A 20,129-nucleotide genomic window follows, 5' to 3' on the forward strand; every position below is an offset into this window, starting at 1 on the left:
GCATTATGATGCCCTCTTCGGAAGACCACGCGCCAACAAGGAAGGACGGGAGAGGATCTGGGACGATGTGGTTGCCATCAACGCGGAGGGGGTGGCAACCCGCGACATCAAGCACATCAAGAAGCGCTGGGAGGACTTGAGGTCCAGGACCCTCAATAAGGCCCGGCGCCTCGCGGAGGGGGGCCGGGCACGCCTGAGTGACATCCAGATGAGGGTCCTGGAACGCGTAGACCCAGCGCTCCACGCCCAGATCCTTCGGAGGCAGACCCATCTGGAGTTGGCCGGTAAGTGGCCAAGCATTGCTGTGTGAGACAGGGCATGTTGCAGTGTGCTGGTTGTCTGATACCTGCCTGTATGTGTGACATAGGCCATGTACGTATGTGTGTGTGCAGGGAAATCATGGTCAGGCATGTGAGTACAGTGATGTGTTCTATTGCAACATGGGGGGCTCTGTGCGGAATGGACACATGGAAGCATGGCAGTCTCTGTTCCTGGACATGGGTGGGGGTGAGGGATGGGTGCTGGTCCCATGTACACGTATGGTGTCCATGTGTGTGTGTCTGACCTGCGTGTCTGTGACTTGTAAATGCCATGGATGCATGACACATGTCTGTGACAATGTTCAGATTCACTGATGCAGCCTAGTCATCCTTGTATCCACTGCGTCTGTGGTGTACGAGGCCAGATGGATGGAACTACGGTGAGGTGTGTGCATGTGATGGCAAGACCCATGATGCATGTGAGTTTAAAACCAACATTGTATGAATCATGAGTCCCTTGGTCATGTATGCCAATGTCCATGGCATGCGCCATGCCTGTTACTGTATGTGTTTTGCCTGCACTGACCCATGTGTTGTGGAGGGACATGATGGAAGTGATGTATGACAGTGCCACTCATCTGCTGTTGCTTCCTGTCTAGGGGACCATTGTACAGTACCCTGATGCTTGTGTTCTATGTCTCCCTCTACACAGTGGCAAGTGAAGAAGAGGGCGGAGAAGGCGCTGTGGAGCAGAGCGGCGGGGATGCCGCCACGGCTGCAGCGGAAGGGGTGGGTGAGCCCCCACAGGGGCTTGCACTGGCGGAAGACGGCGTGGAGACATCCAGGTTGGTGGTTTCCACAGAGGGGGAGGAGGCCGCTACTGAGCCACACATGGGGCCCCATCCCAGGCCCGTCCGCAGGTAGGGGAGATGTCCATGTCATCTGACACTCCTCTACCTGCGGACGAGGGGACCCCTGGCCGTGTGGAGAGGGTCCTGATTGGTGTCGCGTTGCGCACGGCTGGCATTCGTGATGAGGTGCATGCTTCCCGGGAGGAGCATGCACATCATCACGAAGAGCACCGTGCGTACGTGAACCATTTGGGAGCCGCCATGGTCGGGGGTTTCCTACATGTGTGTGGCCTTCTGGCGACCCTCTCCTCCTCTGTGGGGGCTATGCGCCAGTCGTGCTCCATGCCGTCTTCCGGCCCAGATGCCACCAGGGCCCCCTGTGGACCTGCCCCGACCAACGCAGCCAGCTCGGTGAGGACCCCATCCCTGCCACAGTCGGGAGTCGAAGGTCCAGCAGGGGTGGACACACCAGCAACTGTCCCCCTGCAGATGGAGGATGTGCCGGCATCATCTGGCAGGGCACGTGCACGACGGCATCGGTGGATTCCATCAGCCTGGATGCCGTCGTGCTGGCAGAGGCAGTGGCGTCGGAGGCAGCAGCAGGCTCGACGTGGGAGGCATCATGGCTCGGGGCCATCAAGATCAGAGGGGCAGGCATCGGCCGGAGGGCAGGAGAACCCTGGGATGGCAGTGTCTTCCGTGTGGGAGCAGTTGGTCCAGCGGATAGGTGCGGAGCGGCAGCGGGCGGAAGAGGAGCGGCTCACCATGGTCAGGGCGGAGTTCTCCATGCGTCGGGCGTTGAGGCGGGCTGAGTGCCTCGAGGAAGCTCGCAGGGAGTTTGAGGTGGACACGGGGTTGACCCTGCGAGACCTCGGGGCCAGGACAGAGTCCCGCCTCCGGGACATCGACATGGAGTTCGATGATGCCCTGGCCGGCAACATCACAGAGTGAGCCGCAGGACTTGCCCGCTGCCATTGTATATAGTTATATAGTTAGTGGTAGGTTTCCTTTGAATTTTTTTTTTTTATTTGGTTGCGATTGGACAATGCGCCACTTTTTTGTATATAGTTCAGTTTTTAGTTAGTTGACATAGTTAGGTTTCATTTGGTTGGGCTCATGGACCCGGGATTGTCTTGTAAATGGTTCTTCTATGGATTTTTTGATTTTTTGGATTTTTTTCATGGACATTCATCTTCTTTTTGTTGTTTTTCTTTGTGGTTTTTCTCATTTCATTTCCATTCTAGTTGATTTTCAACACATTTTTACTTTCATCCTTCAATGTGTCGTATCATCTCATTGCTTTCATGCATGTCATGTTGGGTGTTTTAACATTCACTTGCAGCCATTGTGTGTGACAGACATGTGTTCATTTGCATTATTTACATTGGGTGTGTAACATGTAATTGCCTTTGATATGTGGGTGGATGTGATAGTTGGTTGGGCCTTTTGGCAGGGGAGGATGGCCATTACGGACATGATTGGGGATTGTTGGGACCCAGGTGCAGGGGGGCATGGATGGGACATGGGCGAGGGCCTGGTGGAGGGTGCCCCGCAATGCTGGGGGGTGGGGGTGGTGGGGGACATGAGTTGGACATGGGTGGGGGCCTGCTGGCAGGTGCCCCACAGTGCTGGGGGGTGGGGGTGGTGGGGGACATGAGTTGGACATGGGTGGGGGCCTGCTGGCAGGTGCCCCACAGTGCTGGGGGGTGGGGGGGGTGGGGAACATGAGTTGGACATGGGTGGGGGCCTGCTGGCAGGTGCCCCACAGTGCTGGGGGGTGGGGGTGCAAGGGGACATGAGTGGGGGCCTGCTGGGGGGTGGGGGTGCAGGGGGACATGAGTGGGACATGGTTGGGGGCCTGCTGGCAGGTGCCCCACAGTGCTGGGGGGTGGGGGTGCAGGGGGACATGAGTGGGACATGGTTGGGGGCCTGCTGGCAGGTGCCCCACAGTGCTGGGGGGTGGGGGTGCAGGGGGACATGAGTGGGACATGGTTGGGGGCCTGCTGGCAGGTGCCCCACAGTGCTGGGGGGTGGGGTTGCAGGGGGACATGAGTGGGGGCCTGCTGGGGGGTGGGGGTGCAAGGGGACATGAGTGGGACATGGTTGGGGGCCTGCTGGCAGGTGCCCCACAGTGCTGGGGGTGGGGGTGCAGGGGGACATGAGTGGGACATGGTTGGGGGCCTGCTGGCAGGTGCCCCACAGTGCTGGGGGGTGGGGGTGCAAGGGGACATGAGTGGGGGCCTGCTGGGGGGTGGGGGTGCAAGGGGACATGGTTGGGGGCCTGCTGGCAGGTGCCCCACAGTGCTGGGGGGTGGGGGTGCAGGGGGACATGAGTGGGGGCCTGCTGGGGGGTGGGGGTGCAAGGGGACATGAGTGGGGGCCTGCTGGGGGGTGGGGGTGCAAGGGGACATGTGGCTTGGCTGGGGGGCATGCCCATGGTGGATGTGCTGCCTGCGGGACATGACCAGGGGTGCAGGGTAGTCCCCTGTGGTGTGGGCTGCCTGCAGAGGTCGTGGAGGGGGTAGAGGGGAGACCTGGGAGGACCCACACTGGCAATTCACCTCTTCAACTTCCCGCACACCCACGTAATACACTGCCCCACTCGCACAGGCCCAATCGCGTGTAGAATTTCTCGCGCACCCCTGAAATCCACGTACCCAGGCCAATCGCGTGTAGAATTTCTCGCGCACCCCTGAAATACACGTACCCTGCTGAAATCGCGTGTAGAATTTCTCTCGCACCCCTGAAATCCACGTACCCAGGCCAATCGCGTGTAGAATTTCTCGCGCACCCCTGAAATACACGTACCCTGCTGAAATCGCGTGTAGAATTTCTCGCGCACCCCTGAAATACACGTACCCTGCTGAAATCGCGTGTAGAATTTCTCGCGCACCCCTGAAATACACGCGCCCAGGCTATTCGCGTGTAGAATTTCTCGCGCACCCCTGAAATACACGCGCCCAGGCTATTCGCGTGTGGAACTTCACGCGAACCCCTGAAATACACGTAGCACGCTCCCCCAGGCCCGATTGCGTGAATCAGTTCACGCGAACCCCTGAAATACACGTAGCCCGCTCCCCCAGGCCCGATCGCGTGAATAAGTTCACGCGAACCCCTGAAATACACGTAGCCCGCTCCCCCAGGCCCGATCGCGTGAAAAAGTTCACGCGAACCCCTGAAATACATGTAGCCCGCTCCCCCAGGCCCGATCGCGTGAGTGACTTCACGTGAACCCCTGGAATACACGTAGCCCGCTTGCCGTGCTGGTACAGGGTTAGCGCAGCCCTTTGCGCTGGATTGGGGATTTTGATGGCTTTTCCCTGCGCGGAAGGCGTTCTTGGGGGCGTAACTGGCGCTGCTGCAAGGTCGCTGCGCCACTATGCGCCACGGCTGGTTTTGGTGGCTGGAATCCATGAATACGCTGTGCGCGGAAATGGGTTTTGGCGCACGCGGCTGGCGCAGGGATTCGCACGCGCACACTGTGCGCCAGCCGCGTGCGCCACTTGTGCGCCGAATTCTATGAATTGGCCCCTAAGACTACTAATGGGTCGTGCATAAGTAGTCCAGCGTGTCACTGGACTATGGCTAGGCCGATAGTGACGGGTAAAGCCATATAACAGAATACCCCTCCAGCCCGGATCTCAAGTCGGACGTGGAGTGCTGAGGCAAAAGCACCTGCCGCAGTATTACTTCATTCGTGGCTAGGGGTAGGTTTGATTTATTGGAAACCATCAAACTCAACACTGCAGAGGTTGAAGTGAAGGAAAAGGTGGTTTATGTTGAATTCACAGAAGCAAAGGCAAGTCACCCCACCAGCATATTATGTGTGAAGATAGAGCCTGAGTCATGACAGATTCAAATAAGACATTGTACAATGTGAAGTGTGGTTTCTGATGGGCCTGGAGACTGCCCCTGTCTGCTAGGTCAAAGCAGAAGACCATATTTTTCGACAGCTGCCACATAACGGTCAACGCATGATTCTGCCTTGAACATAGAGATTTCAATCATATGGTTCTTTCGCTTTTGCATTTTCTTAATGAATTTACCAGCTGGAGTCACAAGGACACGCCAGGGAGTTTGCTACTGACACATCCCATCGCAACCCAAAGCAAACTGCACATGAGTTTTGTCTGCCTTTAAGGCCCTATGCATATTACCACATGTATTGTTCAAGTAAACAAGGCATGCCAGTATTGCAAGCATACTTACCCTCTGAATCGCATATCATTTGCATATCGCACAATCGATAATCATCATTTTCAATAAATGTTTGTTTCCAGCTGGTATGTATTCTTTGAATCATGATAGTGACAGGTGCATTGACCATTTGAGTAGGAAGGGAGGTCAGGTGGGGTTGTGAGGGAGGCTGGTGGAGGTGGGGGGCAGATGTGAAATGGACCTTGAATGCTGGACAAGCCCAGATCAGGAAAGAGGTGCAGGGGTGCTCCCACACCCCATCTGGGGAGATTTCGCAAACCCAGCGCCTCAATTCAAGTTAGAGATGCCGACTAACCAATTCCACTAACAATTTCCCCCTCTGCATACACCTCTCAAACCCTTAGAATGTTGTCATATCCGTTGTATACTCAAAGACAGAACAATCATATGTACAGTCAGATATGACTCCTAAAATGTTGCCATATTCCTTGTACACTCCAAAACAGACCAATCATATACACATGGAAATACAACTCTTAGAGGGTTGTCGTATCGCCAATATATACAAAGGCAACCCCATTGATCTAAACGGGGAGATTTAGCCATGTTCCCCTCTATATCCGTTGGTTCTATCACTTTTTCAGCAAAAGTTCTAATCTTCGTTGGTTGAGTAGTTTATGTAGTTTGATTTCTTCTTGTTTTATCTTTCAGCTTCATAGCACCGAAGAGTGATGCTTGTACACGGGACCTGGGAGCAGATCTTTAATGATCTAATTTAAGGATGGTTCATCAAAAGAAAACACAAACCTCCAAATGGACAACACTCAATCATTCTCATCTGACTTGATTTGGATGATGAAATGATGTCCATGGATTTCTGCTGTATGGTTCTCAGTATTATAATGAATCACAATGTGGAAAAATACTATCTGAAATATGATGCAGATATATGGGGCATTGTGGGGGAATTGTGATGTCATAGCGTGCCACTCAAAACTCACCCATGGTCAACGCACCACTTTAAAGTTCAGAATCTCTGGGTAAAACAATAGTGCACGCGGATATGTAATTCCACTTCCAACATATGCTTTCGTTGTGCCCTTTTTGTCGCTACTACAACGTTGACTTACCTGGTCCCCAGAGCTGCACGCACTGCTGCTGGTGCGTCATGCACATGCCATTGAAGCAGTAGGCCTCCTCATGCGTGCACCCGGAGCCGTCCAGAAGGTACACATTAGGAGGACAATAGGGTGAAGCACCTGTGCAGAACTCAGCGAGATCACATGACCCAGACGGCTCCCGGCACATGATCCCTGGTGTTTTTAGCTATTTGAAGTAAGAGAAAGCAGAGTAGTTGAAGGGTTGGTTATGAAATATATGTATACATATATTTTATTTTTAATTAGCAATTTAGTTTACAAAGTGAAATCTTTTCACATGTTTCCACGTCATTACACACAATTAATCTAACAATCTAGAAGTGAATACAGTCCTGGATACATGCAAAGGTTAGCTATAAAAGTTTACATTGGTCATAAATCCGTCAAAATTATATAAAATGAATTCATAAAATGTGTTAGGATAATATATTACCAGGCAAAAATAAAATCTGGACTTGCAGCATCTTAAACAGCTCACGAAACATGCAATACAAACTAAACAACTGTGAGATATGATCTCCTATCATCAAATTAGCCCATAACATGTCTTCACCAAGGACAGTTTGACAATCATCTAAAATTGTAAAGTGCTTGTGGTCGATTGGTGCCGTAAAGTCACAGATGTTTTAAAGTTTATTGGCAATCTTGGTTTTTTTACAGAGACAACTCCTTTCAGTTTCTGGTAGCTTAATCTTTGGACAAATAAATTGTAAGGTAGACAATTGATTACGTTTAAATATGAAATAGGCAACTTTGTCTGTCAAAAGGATTGCATTTCAGAAAAAGAGCAAATAAGAGCAAGAGAGAAGAAACTAGAATAATAGGACAAGATAGAAAGGGAAAGAAAGATGAAGAAGAGAAGAAAAAAAGAAAAAAGCAAGGAAATAAGAGGGAAGTAAAAACATGTAATCAATGATGGAATAGAAAGAATAAAAAGAGGGAAGAAAAAGAGAAAATGCAAAAAGAAGAAAAGAAAGAGTGAGGAACATATACCACAAACGAAAGATAGGAAAAACAGAAAAACGGAAAGAAAGGAAAAAGAAGAAAAGAAAAGTTAAAGAAACAAAGGAAGGACAAAAGAATGGAACAAAGGACAAAAAGAAAAAGGAAAGATGGGAAGAAATACAGAAGGAAAAGAAAAAAATCGAAAGCAGGAGGGAAAACTGGGTCAAAGAAGAAAGGATGAAAGTATAACAAGGAATGAAGGATAGTCTGATACGAGCAAGTAAAAGGGGGTGTGTACGTTGTACAAATATACACAAAGCTCCCAGTTTCATGGTATTTATTTCTGCACTATTTCTGTAATTATTCATCCATATTTATTGTTCTGCCTTTTTTTCTGTATTCATCCATATTTATTTTTTGCTTTTTTCTGTATTTCTCCCCATTTATTTACATGATAACAACACATTGGCACTTGGATGCCTGTGATGGGAATCTCCTAGAGCTGTGTTCTTGCACAAGTCAAGGACTTCAACTGCAGCCATTTAAACAACTTTAAAAAGGAACTGAATTCCTTTCTCAAACTTTCTGTTATTTTACTTTGCTCAGCCATAGATCTGCCACGGATTGATGACAACTTAAAGACTGAACCAAGAGACATGCATTGCCGTTTTTATCCATTTATTGTAAATATTGAAAGGAAAAGTAGCGATTCCCCTCTGTATTAAATCAGTAAAAACAGAAAACAGGGAGCCATGAATATACATCATCAAACATATATGTAGAATTGTTCCAGTGTAATTAGAATGCTGCTATTACACTTTAGCACAATATCTGTACGTCTCTAGACTTACGACATAGCGACACCATGAATTGCAGGAAGAATCGCCCAAGGCAGTTCATGAAATGACCAATGCAAGTCTCTAGGAGTTGTGCAGGCTTCGGTTGGACATGTATGCACTAGGAACTGCTGCCTTCACTTCAATGGGCAGGTCATACCAGCATCCTGTGACTTCAAGGAAGAGGAGTCAAATGTATTCCAGATGAAGTGGCGTAGCGAGGTATTCACACATTCTTGGGGGGCACCATAGTAGCGATAGGGGAAGCGCATTCGTGTGACTTCAAGAAAGAGGAGTCAAATGTCTTCCAGATGATGTGACGTAGCCAGGTATTCACGCAGTCTTGGGGGGCACCATAGTAGGGATGGGGGAGCGCAGTCGTGTGACTTCAAGGAAGAGGAGTCAAATGTCTTCCAGATGAAGTGGCGTAGCCAGGTATTCACGCAGTCTTGGGGGGCACCTTAGTAGAGATGGGGGAGCGCAATCGTGTGACTTCAAGGAAGAAGAGTCAAATGTATTCCAGATGAAGTGGCATAGCTAGGTATTCACGCAGTCTTGGGGGGCACCACAGTAGGGATGGGGGAGCGCAATTGTGTGACTTCAAGGAAGAGGAGTCCAATGTCTTCCAGATGAAGTGGCGTAGCCAGGTATTCACCCAGTCTTCGGGGGCACCACAGTAGAGATGGCGGAGCGCAATCGTGTGACTTCAAAGAAGAGGAGTCAAATGTATTCCAGATGAAGTGGCGTAGCCAGGTATTCATGCAGTCTTGGGCTTACCACAGTAGAGATGGGGGAGCGCAAGCGTGTGACTTCAAGGAGGAGGAGTCAAATGTCTTCCAGATTAAGTGGCTTAGCCAGGTATTCACGCAGTCTTGGGGGGCACCACAGTAGAGATGGGGGAGCGCAAGCGTGTGACTTCAAGGAAGAGGAGTCAAATGTCTTCCAGATTAAGTGGCGTAGCCAGGTAGTCACGCAGTCTTGGGGGGGCACCTTAGTAGAGATGGGGGAGCGCAATTGTGTGACTTCAAGGAAGAAGAGTCAAATGTATTCCAGATGAAGTGGCATAGCCAGGTATTCACGCAGTCTTAGGGGCACCTTAGTAGAGATGGGGGAGCGCAATTGTGTGACTTCAAGGAAGAAGAGTCAAATGTATTCCAGATGAAGTGGCATAGCTAGGTATTCACGCAGTCTTGCGGGGCACCACTGTAGAGATGGGGGAGCGCAAGCGTGTGACTTCAAGGAGGAGTAGTCAAATGTCTTCCAGATTAAGTGGTGTAGCCAGGTATTCATGCAGTCTTGGGGTTACCACAGTAGAGATGGGGGAGCGCAAGCGTCTGACTTCAAGGAAGAGGAGTCACATGTCTTCCAGATTAAGTGGTGTAGCCAGGTATTCACGCAGTCTTGGGTGGCACCACAGTAGAGATGGGGGAGCGCAAGCGTGTGACTTCAAGGAAGAGGAGTCAAATGTCTTCCAGATTAAGTGGCGTGGCCAGGTATTCACGCAGTCTTGGGGGGCACCTTAGTAGAGATGGGGGAGCGCAATCGTGTGACTTCAAGGAAGAGGAGTCAAATGTCTTCCAGATTAAGTGGTGTAGCCAGGTATTCACGCAGTCTTGGGGGTCACCACAGTAGGGATGGGGGAGCGCACGCGTGTGACTTCAAGGAAGAGGAGTCAAATGTCTTCCAGATGAAGTGGCATAGCCAGGTATTCACGCAGTCTTGGGGGCACCTTAGTAGAGATGGGGGAGCGCAATTGTGTGACTTCAAGGAAGAAGAGTCAAATGTATTCCAGATGAAGTGGCTTAGCCAGGTATTCACACAGTCTTGGGGGGCACCACAGTAGAGATGGGGGAGCGCAAGCGTGTGACTTAAAGGAAGAGGAGTCGAATGTCTTTTAGATGAAGCGGCGTAGCCAGATATTCACGCAGTCTTGGGGGCACCTTAGTAGAGATGGGGGAACGCAATCGTGTGACTTCAAGGAAGAAGAGTCAAATGTATTCCAGATGAAGTGGCATAGCTAGGTATTCACGCAGTCTTGAAGGGCACCACAGTAGAGATGGGGGAGCCCAAGCGTGCGACTTCAAGGAAGATGAGTCAAATGTCTTCCAGATTAAGTGGCATAGCCAGGTATTCACACAGTCTTGGGGGGCACCACAGTAGGGATGGGGGAGCGCAATCGTGTGACTTCAAGGAAGAGGAGTCAAATGTCTTCCAGATTAAGTGGCGTGGCCAGGTATTCACGCAGTCTTGGGGGGCACCTTAATAGAGATGGGGGAGCGCAATCGTGTGACTTCAAGGAAGAGGAGTCAAATGTCTTCCAGATTAAGTGGTGTAGCCAGGTATTCACGCAGTCTTGGGGGGCACCACAGTAGGGATGGGGGAGCGCAAGCGTGTGACTTTAAGGAAGAGGAGTCAAATGTCTTCCAGCTGAAGTGGCATAGCCAGGTATTCACGCAGTCTTGGGGGGCACCACAGTAGAGATGGGGGAGCGCAAGCGTGTGACTTAAAGGAAGAGGAGTCGAATGTCTTTGAGATGAAGCGGCGTAGCCAGATATTCACGCAGTCTTGGGGCACCTTAGTAGAGATGGGGGAGCGCAATCGTGTGACTTCAAGGAAGAAGAGTCAAATGTATTCCAGATGAAGTGGCATAGCTAGGTATTCACGCAGTCTTGAAGGGCACCACAGTAGAGATGGGGGAGCCCAAGCGTGTGACTTCAAGGAAGATGAGTCAAATGTCTTCCAGATTAAGTGGCATAGCCAGGTATTCACACAGTCTTGGGGGGCACCACAGTAGGGATGGGGGAGCGCAATTGTGTGACTTCAAGGAAGAGGAGTCAAATGTATTCCAGATGAAGTGGCGTAGCCAGGTATTCATGCAGTCTTGGGGTTACCACAGTAGAGATGTGGGAGCGCAAGCATGTGACTTCAAAGAGGAGGAGTCAAATGTCTTCCAGATTAAGTGACGTAGCCAGGTATTCACGCAGTCTTGGGGGGCACCACAGTAGAGATGGGGGAGCGCAAGCGTGTGACTTCAAGGAAGAGGAGTCAAATGTCTTCCAGATTAAGTGGCGTAGCCAGGTAGTCACGCAGTCTTGGGGGGGCACCTTAGTAGAGATGGGGGAGCGCAATCGTGTGACTTCAAGGAAGAGGAGTCAAATTTCTTACAGATTAAGTGGTGTAGCCAGGTATTCACGCAGTCTTGGGGGGCACCACAGTAGAGATGGGGGCGCTCAAGCATGTGACTTCAAAGAAGAGGTGTCAAATGTCTTCCAGATGAAGTGGCATAGCCAGGTATACACGCAGTCTTGGGGGCTCCTTAGTAGAGATGGGGGAGCGCAATTGTGTGACTTCAAGGAAGAAGAGTCAGATGTATTCCAGATGAAGTGGCATAGCTAGGTATTCACGCAGTCTTGGGGGGCACCACAGTAGAGATGGGGGAGCGCAAGCGTGTGACTTCAAGGAAGATGAGTCAAATGTCTTCCAGATTAAGTGGCGTAGCCAGGTATTCACACAGTCTTGGGGGGCACCACAGTAGGGATGGGGGAGCGCAATCGTGTGACTTCAAGGAAGAGGAGTCAAATGTCTTCCAGATTAAGTGGCGTAGCCAGGAATTCACGCAGTCTTGGGGGGCACCACAGTAGAGATGGAGGAGCGCAAGCATGTGACTTCAAGGAAGAGGAGTCAAATGTCTTCCAGATGAAGTGGCGTGGCCAGGTATTCACGCAGTCTTGGGGGGAACCTTAGTAGAGATGGGGGAGCACAAGCGTGTGACTTCAAGGAAGAGGAGTCAAATGTATTCCAGATGAAGTGGCGTAGCTAGGTATTCACGCAGTCTTGTGGGGCACCACGGTAGAGATGGGGGAGCGCAAGCGTGTGACTTCAAGGAAGATGAGTCAAATGTCTTCCAGATTAAGTGGCATAGCCAGGTATTCACACAGTCTTGGGGGGCACCACAGTAGGGATGGGGGAGCGCAATCGTGTGACTTCAAGGAAGAGGAGTCAAATGTATTCCAGATGAAGTGGCGTAACCAGGTATTCATGCAGTCTTGGGGGTACCACAGTAGAGATGGGGGAGCGCAAGCGTGTGACTTCAAGGAGGAGGAGTCAAATGTCTTCCAGATAAAGTGGCGTAGCCAGATATTCACGCAGTCTTGGGGGCACCACAGCAGAGATGGGGGAGCGCAAGCGTGTGACTTCAAGGAAGAGGAGTCAAATGTCTTCCAGGTGAAGTGGCATAGCCAGGTAGTCACGCAGTCTTGAAGGGCACCTTAGTAGAGATGGGGGAGCGCAATCATGTGACTTCAACGAAGAAGCATCAATTGTATTCCAGATGAGGTGGCGTAGCCAGGTATTCACGCAGTCTTGGGGTAACCACAGTAGAGATAGTGGAGCGCAAGCGTATGACTTCAAGGAAGATGAGTCAAATGTCTTCCAGATTAAGTGGCGTAGCCAAGTATTCACGCAGTCTTGGGGGGTACCACAGTAGGGATAGGTGAGCGCAATCGTGTGACTTCAAGGAAGAGCAGTAAAATGTCTTCCAGATGAAGTGGCGTAGCCAGGTAGTCACGCAGTCTTCGGGGGCACCACAGTAGGGATGGGGGAGCGCAATCGTGTGACCTCAAGGAAGAGGAGTCAAATGTCTTCCAGATGAAGTGGCGTAGCCAGGTAGTCACGCAGTCTTCGGGGACACCACAGTAGGGATGGCGGAGTCTAATCGTGTGACTTCAAGAAAGAGGAGTCAAATGTATTCCAGATGAAGTGGTGTAGCCAGGTATTCACGCTGTCTTGATGGGCACCATAGTAGGGATGGGGGAGCGCAATCGTGTGACTTCAAGGAAGAGGAGCCAAATGTATTCCAGATGAAGTGGCGTAGCCAGGTATTCACGCAGTCTTGGGGGGCAACTTAGTAGAGATGGGGGAGCGCAATCGTGTGACTTCAAGGAAGAGGAGTAAAATGTCTTTCAGATTAAGTGGTGTAGCCAGGTATTCACGCAGTCTTGGGGGGCAACACAGTAGAGATGGGGGTGCGCAAGCGTGTGACTTCAAGGAAGAGGAGTCAAATGTCTTCCAGATGAAGTGGCATAGCCAGGTATTCACGCAGTCTTGGAGGGGCACCTTAGTAGAGATGAGGGAGCGCAATCGTGTGACTTCAAGGAAGAAGAGTCAAATGTATTCCATATCAAGTGGCGTAGCTAGGTATTCACGCAGTCTTGGGGGGCACCACAGTAGAGATGGGGGAGCGCAAGCGTGTGACTTCAAGGAAGATGAGTCAAATGTCTTCCAGATTAAGTGGTGTAGCCAGGTATTCATGCAGTCTTGGGGGTACCACAGTAGAGATGGGGAGCGCAAGCGTGTGACATCAAGGAGGAGGAGTCATATGTCTTCCAGATGAAGTGGCATAGCCAGGTATTCACGCAGTCTTTGGGGCACCACAGTAGAGATGGGGGCGCGCAAGCGTGTGACTTCAAGGAAGATGAGTCAAATGTTTTCCAGATTAAGTGGCATAGCCAGGGGTTCATGCAGTCTTGGGGATACCACAGTAGAGATAGGGGAGCGCAAGCGCGTGACCTCAAGGAGGAGGAGTCAAATGTCTTCCAGATTAAGTGGCGTAGCCAAGTATTTAAGCAGTCTTGCGGGGTACCACAGTAAGGATGGGGGAGCGCAAACGTGTGACTTCAAGGAAGAGCAGTGAAATGTATTCCAGATGAAGTGGCGTAGCCAGGTATTCACGCAGTCTTCGTGGACACCACAGTAGAGATGGGGAGCACAATCGTGTGACTTCAAGGAAGAGGAGTCAAATGTCTTCCAGATTAAGTGGCGTAGCCAGGTATTCACGCAGTCTTGGGGGGCACTACAGTAGAGATGGAGGAGCACAAGCGTGTGACTTCAAGAAAGAGGAGTCAAATGTCTTCCAGATAAAGTGGTGTAGCCAGGTATTCACGCAGTCTTGGGGGGCACCATAGTGTGGATGGGGGAGCGCAATTGTAGGACTTCAAGGAAGAGGAGTCAAATGTATTCCAAATGAAGTGGCGTAGCCAGGTATTCACGCAGTCATGGGGGGCACCACATTAGAGATGGGGGAGCGCAAGCGTGTGACTTCAAGGAAGAGGAGTCAAATGTCTTCCAGATGAAGTGGCGTAGCCCGGTATTCACGCAGTCTTTAGGGGCTCCATAGTAGGAATGCGGAGTGCAATCGTGTGACTTCAAGGAAGAGGAGTCAAATGTATTCCAGATGAAGTGGCATAGCCAGGTATTCATGCAGTCTTGGGGGGCACCACAGTAGGGATGGGGGAGCGCAATCGTGTGACTTCAAGGAAGAGGAGTCAATTGTATTCCAGATTAAGTGGCGTAGTCAGGTATTCGCACAGTCTTGGGGTGCACCACAGTAGGGATAGGGGGAGCGCATACCTAGGATTGCACTCATCTTGTTCGCCTCTTTTGTAGGTCTCAAATGAAGCTGAAGTGTGGCTGGTTTATCCTGTTGCCACATTTCCCCTTTTCCTCCAGCGGTGTCGGGGAATACAGCATAGAATTATAAATGCTGTGGCCTAGATGCTGCTGGGGGTATCTGGGGCCAGCAACTCCTGAGGAGTTCTACTTCCTGGGACTTGGCAATGGCCTGCTTGGTTATAGTTTAACTGCGGCCTTTAAGACTCCTGGCTTCGTAGCACTATATATGCTAGGGTAGTTGAACCATACATGAGCTATGCCACTAGCTGCTCTTATCATCTGTAGGTGTATCTTATGTACTGCTTTAAAGTGTCAGTCCAGTGAGTTGGTGCACTAAACATCCTCCCAATTAAATAAAATAAAGATGTGGGAGCTTTTTTGGAGATAATCCCTCAGGTGAATGCATTGCTGAAAGGAGCCATCTTGCAACAGGACCATATTAGAGATGGTGCTCCCGTTGCTCTACATCACAGGTTTGCAACCTTTGGCTCTCCAGATGTTTTGGACTACAACTCCCAACAGCCAGAACCAGCACAGTCAATAGTGTGAGATCATGGGATTTGTAGTCCCAAACACATGGAGAGCCGCAGGTTGCAGACACCACTGAACAGCTGTCAGGAACCTTGGTCTATGCAAAACTCATCGAATGACACACGCTACATTTATTGGGATGGAGGTTCAAATGCGAAACATGCACAGGACTCAAAACTACACGAAGTACAGCCAAAGCCTAAAAACAGCCCTATTCAAACATGTGACTTGCACTTCGAACCGGGTCCACCCCATAACACTTTACGTGAGGATAGTTAGTGAAGAACCCATCTATCAGCCAGCAACACCTGATTTATCTGTAAATGAACTTGCAGTTACAGTTAGTACCAGAATACTTATCAAAAAGTGCCATAAAGTGCTTATCACTTGGATTCAAGGGACACCCTTAGATAATGGGCCTCATTACGAGTTTGGAGGTAGCCATGCCGTTTTTAGCGGCATGGCTTCTCCCAAAATGGGTACCGGGTCCCGGTCTTGCTAAAGGGGACTTACCGGGCCATTCCGACCTTGGAGGGCCTGGTAATTCCCTTTCGCGTGACCCATACCCGGTACATCCCCATTCCCATTTGAGCCCCTATAGGGCTCAAATGGGAATGGGGAGGATGATATGATATGATATGATATGGTATTTGTAACGCGCCTATACACAAGTGTTTCATGCTAACAATGGGCCCATTAATGACGGGCCTGTTGTTAGCATCCTGGTCTACTCGCGGGACCCGCTCTGCTCGTCTGGTCTGGCAGGCTTCCAGAGCGAGACCCGCTGCAGACCTCGTAATGTGGCGGCCCGGAATTAACGGTGCCGGTCCCCTACCGGCACCGTTCATTCCGCGGCCGCCTTCCATGTAATGAGGCCAATTGTCTAGCGAGGATACGTTTTCTTTTGCTTCTACCCTCTGTGTTACACTCATTTTGATGCTGTCGGACCCGGGGAACTTCTCCATATCCGGGGACCATTTCACAGGGTTTGATCATTTTTTGCATGGAAAGGAGAGTTTAAGGGGAATCCGATAGGACCCAGATTTCCATCTCATCATCCACTCCATACGGAAAACAAACCTGCATCACCGTCATGCACACACCTGCACATGCCAGTGATCAGTAATGGCGGCAGCCATGTACAAAGATGGCGGCCGTGATTACACAGGAGCCCTATGCACAATGCCTGTGCTCCTTTGTAATGCAAAAGAGGATGTAGGGATCGATCCCAGCTTCTCTACTCACATCAAAATGTGATGTGAGTGGAACGGAGAGAGTGGAATTCCCAGGGAATCCACCTCCACATGGCATGGTGCAGGAAACACATTTGAAACTTACCTCTAGATGTTTAACTCTGTTATTTCCCCGGGCTTACCTACATGACCCTGTTAATGTTAGTGTGTAGTGGAGATTACAACCCTCTATAAAACCCACTCAAATAAAAAAAAATAACCCTGGTCAGGGAGGGCAGTAGTGGGATATTACAGCAATACTCCCAGAGGCGGGCTTGGCCATGGGAGGACCCCATTATAATCGTCCCGCTGATCCCCACCATCTTCAGCATCTCAGGCCTACATGGGAGTCACACATGTGCTTACCTTGCAGTCCTGGCAGCAGTCCCCATGGGCACACTGGGCGTCTTCTTTCAGCGTACAGTTGTTGGCATTGCAGCACGGGTTAATACACTCCTGGGGGGGGACAGACAGAAGGCGTTACTGCGTGGCTATTTTGGACAAGCATTGGCCATGCCAATGGTTTTGGCGTTTGTAGTTTATTGCATTTTGCATTTAGCATGGAGGTAGGGAATGAGGAATGACAGACAGGCAGGTAGAAATTACAGCATGGGGGGGAATGAAGGGCACTGTTGGGAGAGAGGGAAGCACTGTGGGGGGGGGGTACATTGCAACACGAGGAAGAATGCAAGTATTCCAATCGATGAAAGCTAGGCCAGCAACAGTACACAGGAGCATTGTACAACATTTGAAAGAAGGGATGACATTGCAAAGGGGGGGAAGAGTGATAAAATAAGGGGATGGAGCGAAAACACAAGGGAGAAGGAGTGGCAGCACAAGGGGGAAGGAGCAAAAGAGCAAGGAGGAAGGAGCGACAGAGCAAGGGGCAAGGAGCATCAGACCAAAGGGGATGGAGCAGCAGAGCAAGGGGAAGGATTGACAGCGCAAGAGGCTCAGGAGCTGCAGGAAGGGTGAAGGAGCATCAAAACAAGGGGGAAGGAGAGACAGAGCAAGGGGAGAGGATCGACAGAACAAGGGGAGAGGATAGACAGAGCAAGGGTGAAGGAGGGACAGAGCAAGTGGAAAGGAGCAACAGCACCAGGGGGAAGTAGTGTCAGTGCAAGAGGCTAAGGAGCGTTAGCGCAATGGGGAAGGACCATCAGAGCAAGGGGAAGGAGCAAAAGAGCAAGGGGAAGGAGCATCAGAGCAAGGGGGAAGGAGCAGCAGAGCAAGGGGGAAGGAGCAGCAAGGGCAAGGGGGAGGAGTGACAGTGCAAGAGGCTAGGGAGCTGCAGCAAGGGCAAAGGAGCATCAGAACAAGGGAAGGAGAGAAAGAGCAAAGGGGGAGGAGTGACAGAGCAAGGGGAGAGGATCGACAGAACAAGGGGAGAGGATAGACAGAGCAAGGGTGAAGGAGTGACAGAGCAAGGCTGAAGGAGTGACAGAGCAAGGGGAAATGAGCAACAGCACAAGGGGGAAGGAGTGTCAGAACAAGAGGCTAAGGAGCGACAGAGCAAGGAGGAAGGACCATCAGAGCAAGGGGGAAGGAGCAAAAGAGCAAGGGGAAGGAGCATCAGAGCAAGGGGGAAGGAGCAGCATAGCAAGGGGGAAGGAGCAAAAGAGCAAGGGGGAGGGGTGACAGTGAAAGAGGCTAAGGAGCTGCAGCAAGGGCATAGGAGCATCAGAACAAGGGGGAAGGAGAGAAAGAGCATAGGGGGAGGAGTGACAGAGCAAGGGGAGAGGATCGACAGAACAAGTGGAGAGGATAGACAGAGCAAGGGTGAAGGAGTGACAGAGCAAGGGTGAAGGAGTGTCAGAACAAGAGGCTAAGGAGCGACAGAGCAAGGAGGAAGGAGCCTCAGAGCAAGGGGGAAGGAGCAAAAGAGCAAGGGGAAGGAGCATCAGAGCAAGGGGAAAGTAGCAGCAGAGCAAGGGGGAAGGAGCAAAAGAGCAAGGGGGAAGAGTGACAGCACAAGGGGGAAGGAAAGTCAGCTCAAGAGGGAATGAGTATCAGCACAATGGGGAAGGAGTGACAGTGCATGGGGGAAGCAGCAACAGCGCAAGGGAAAAGGAGTGACAGCACAATGGAGGAGGAGCGACAGACAATGGGGAAGGAGCAACAGTGCACGGGGAAGATGCAACACTGCACTGGGAAAGGAGAGCCAGTACACAGGCGAAGGAGCGCCAGCACAAAAGGGACGGCGCAACAGCGCAAGAGGTGAGGGGGGACAGCGCTAGTCAGGGAGTAGGGACAGTTCAAATGGGGAGGAGGACACCACAAAGGGGGAGAAGGGACTGCACAAGTGGGGGAAGAGGGAAGCACAAGGGGGAAAGCATCAACAGTGTAAGTGTTGCATCTGTTGGTGGTACGTATAATTGCAGCCTGGTCATAGTTGTCCTATATTGTAGTTTTGCTCTCAATGGGGCTCATTGTTGGCCCGTTGCAGATGTCCTCAAAAGAAATCGGACATTTCTTCATCGTCCTAGATGAACAGATTCTGATGGCCGTCTCCCACATTTTATGCAATTGCACAAAGCGCAAGGTAGATATGAAAACCCTGGGATCTGATCATTACATTGCATGACGAGCATTATTTTTTGGAGCGATGCAGTACCACCTACAACATACAGAGGTCCTCATAAGAAATACGGCGGTCCTCAGATTTCTTACGAGGACCTCTGTATGTTGTCATTGGTACTGCACCTCTACAAAAATAATGCTTGCATTGTAACAGTTCTCAGAAAAGGAAACCTACCTGTAGCCCAAGGAAGTCAGGAAAGTAGCCCAAATATAGCCCAGCTCTCTCTGACTCGGAAAAGAAAGATCACTAAGCGGCCACATGTTACAGTGCTCTGGGTTGGGAGAAGATAAATTAAACAAGCCATTATTGGATTACAATGGCATAAGGAAACAAGGAATAACATGTAGTGGATTTCAGATTATGCCACAGCATTTCAAGCTGTCCTGCCACCCACAAAGTCGGATTTCTGGCCGCCTTTGACTCTATCTCTCTTCTCTGTAGCAATGGTGTGTGCGATATTTTAGTGGCTGTGCCATCAAATGCCCCAAGACCAAAAATGATCGAGTTAATAGAGGGCAACGGCCAAGAGCAAACTTGACTGCTGGCACAAGATTCACACAACATTTGAGCAAATTGTGCAATTGCAGGCGTGCACTTACAGAAAGTGTATTTCGTATGAAGTGCAGTGAAAAGGGAGGAACTCACTGGAGAAAATGTGCAAATTACTGATCCACAACATCTCTTGAGGGCGTGCATCAACAAATGGCACAATGGCTGAGTTGTTCTTATCCAACAGCAGTATTTCATTGTTCACCTAAAAAGGCCCCACTCTTGCACCCTCTTGCACAAGCTACTTTCAAAGTTTGCAATATTTGTCACAAAATAGTGTCTGGCAAGGCCGTGTGAAAGTGTGACAAATCCCAGAAAGAGCCTTCCCAAGGGAATGTTTCTGTTGTATTTTTTGTTGTATGACTGAGGTTGGGCAAAATGAAGATAGTATTTGCGAACTCGTTTGTTGGCCACTCCCTAAAACTGTTGTGTTATACTGTTGGGTAGAAAAGTGTCCAAAGTCATCTTTTTAAGATTAGGCTGTGGAGCCTTCTGTTGGCCGTTCCTTTGCAGAGTAATTGGGAGACTGGGGGCTCCCTGGAGGGGCACGGACACTTAAGCACAGCTTGAGAACTC

The 20,129-nt window shown here is 50.4% G+C and overlaps 1 protein-coding gene and 1 long non-coding RNA gene across 4 annotated transcripts in view; one reads left to right on the plus strand and one right to left on the minus strand.

Annotated features, from left to right (window-relative positions):
• LOC138516888 (uncharacterized) overlaps window positions 1–7,155 on the plus strand; it is a 125,705-nt gene extending 118,550 nt beyond the window's left edge. Inside the window, exon 3 of the long non-coding RNA XR_011282329.1 lies at window positions 5,981–7,155. This is a non-coding gene — a long non-coding RNA (uncharacterized lncRNA). The remainder of the gene's footprint in view (window positions 1–5,980) is intronic.
• LOC138516887 (disintegrin and metalloproteinase domain-containing protein 33-like) overlaps window positions 1–20,129 on the minus strand; it is a 629,971-nt gene that overhangs the window by 120,037 nt on the left and 489,805 nt on the right. For all 3 annotated transcript variants that reach the window (XM_069632337.1, XM_069632338.1, XM_069632336.1), the window contains exons 13-14: window positions 16,790–16,879; window positions 6,400–6,595 (exon numbers count right to left, since the gene is read on the minus strand). In XM_069632337.1, the coding sequence (XP_069488438.1) occupies window positions 6,400–6,595; window positions 16,790–16,879 (286 nt within the window). The remainder of the gene's footprint in view (window positions 1–6,399; window positions 6,596–16,789; window positions 16,880–20,129) is intronic.

Source organism: Ambystoma mexicanum, chromosome 6q (assembly GCF_040938575.1).
Source record: "Ambystoma mexicanum isolate Mex_15411 chromosome 6q, UKY_AmexF1_1, whole genome shotgun sequence".
NCBI lineage: Eukaryota > Metazoa > Chordata > Amphibia > Caudata > Ambystomatidae > Ambystoma > Ambystoma mexicanum.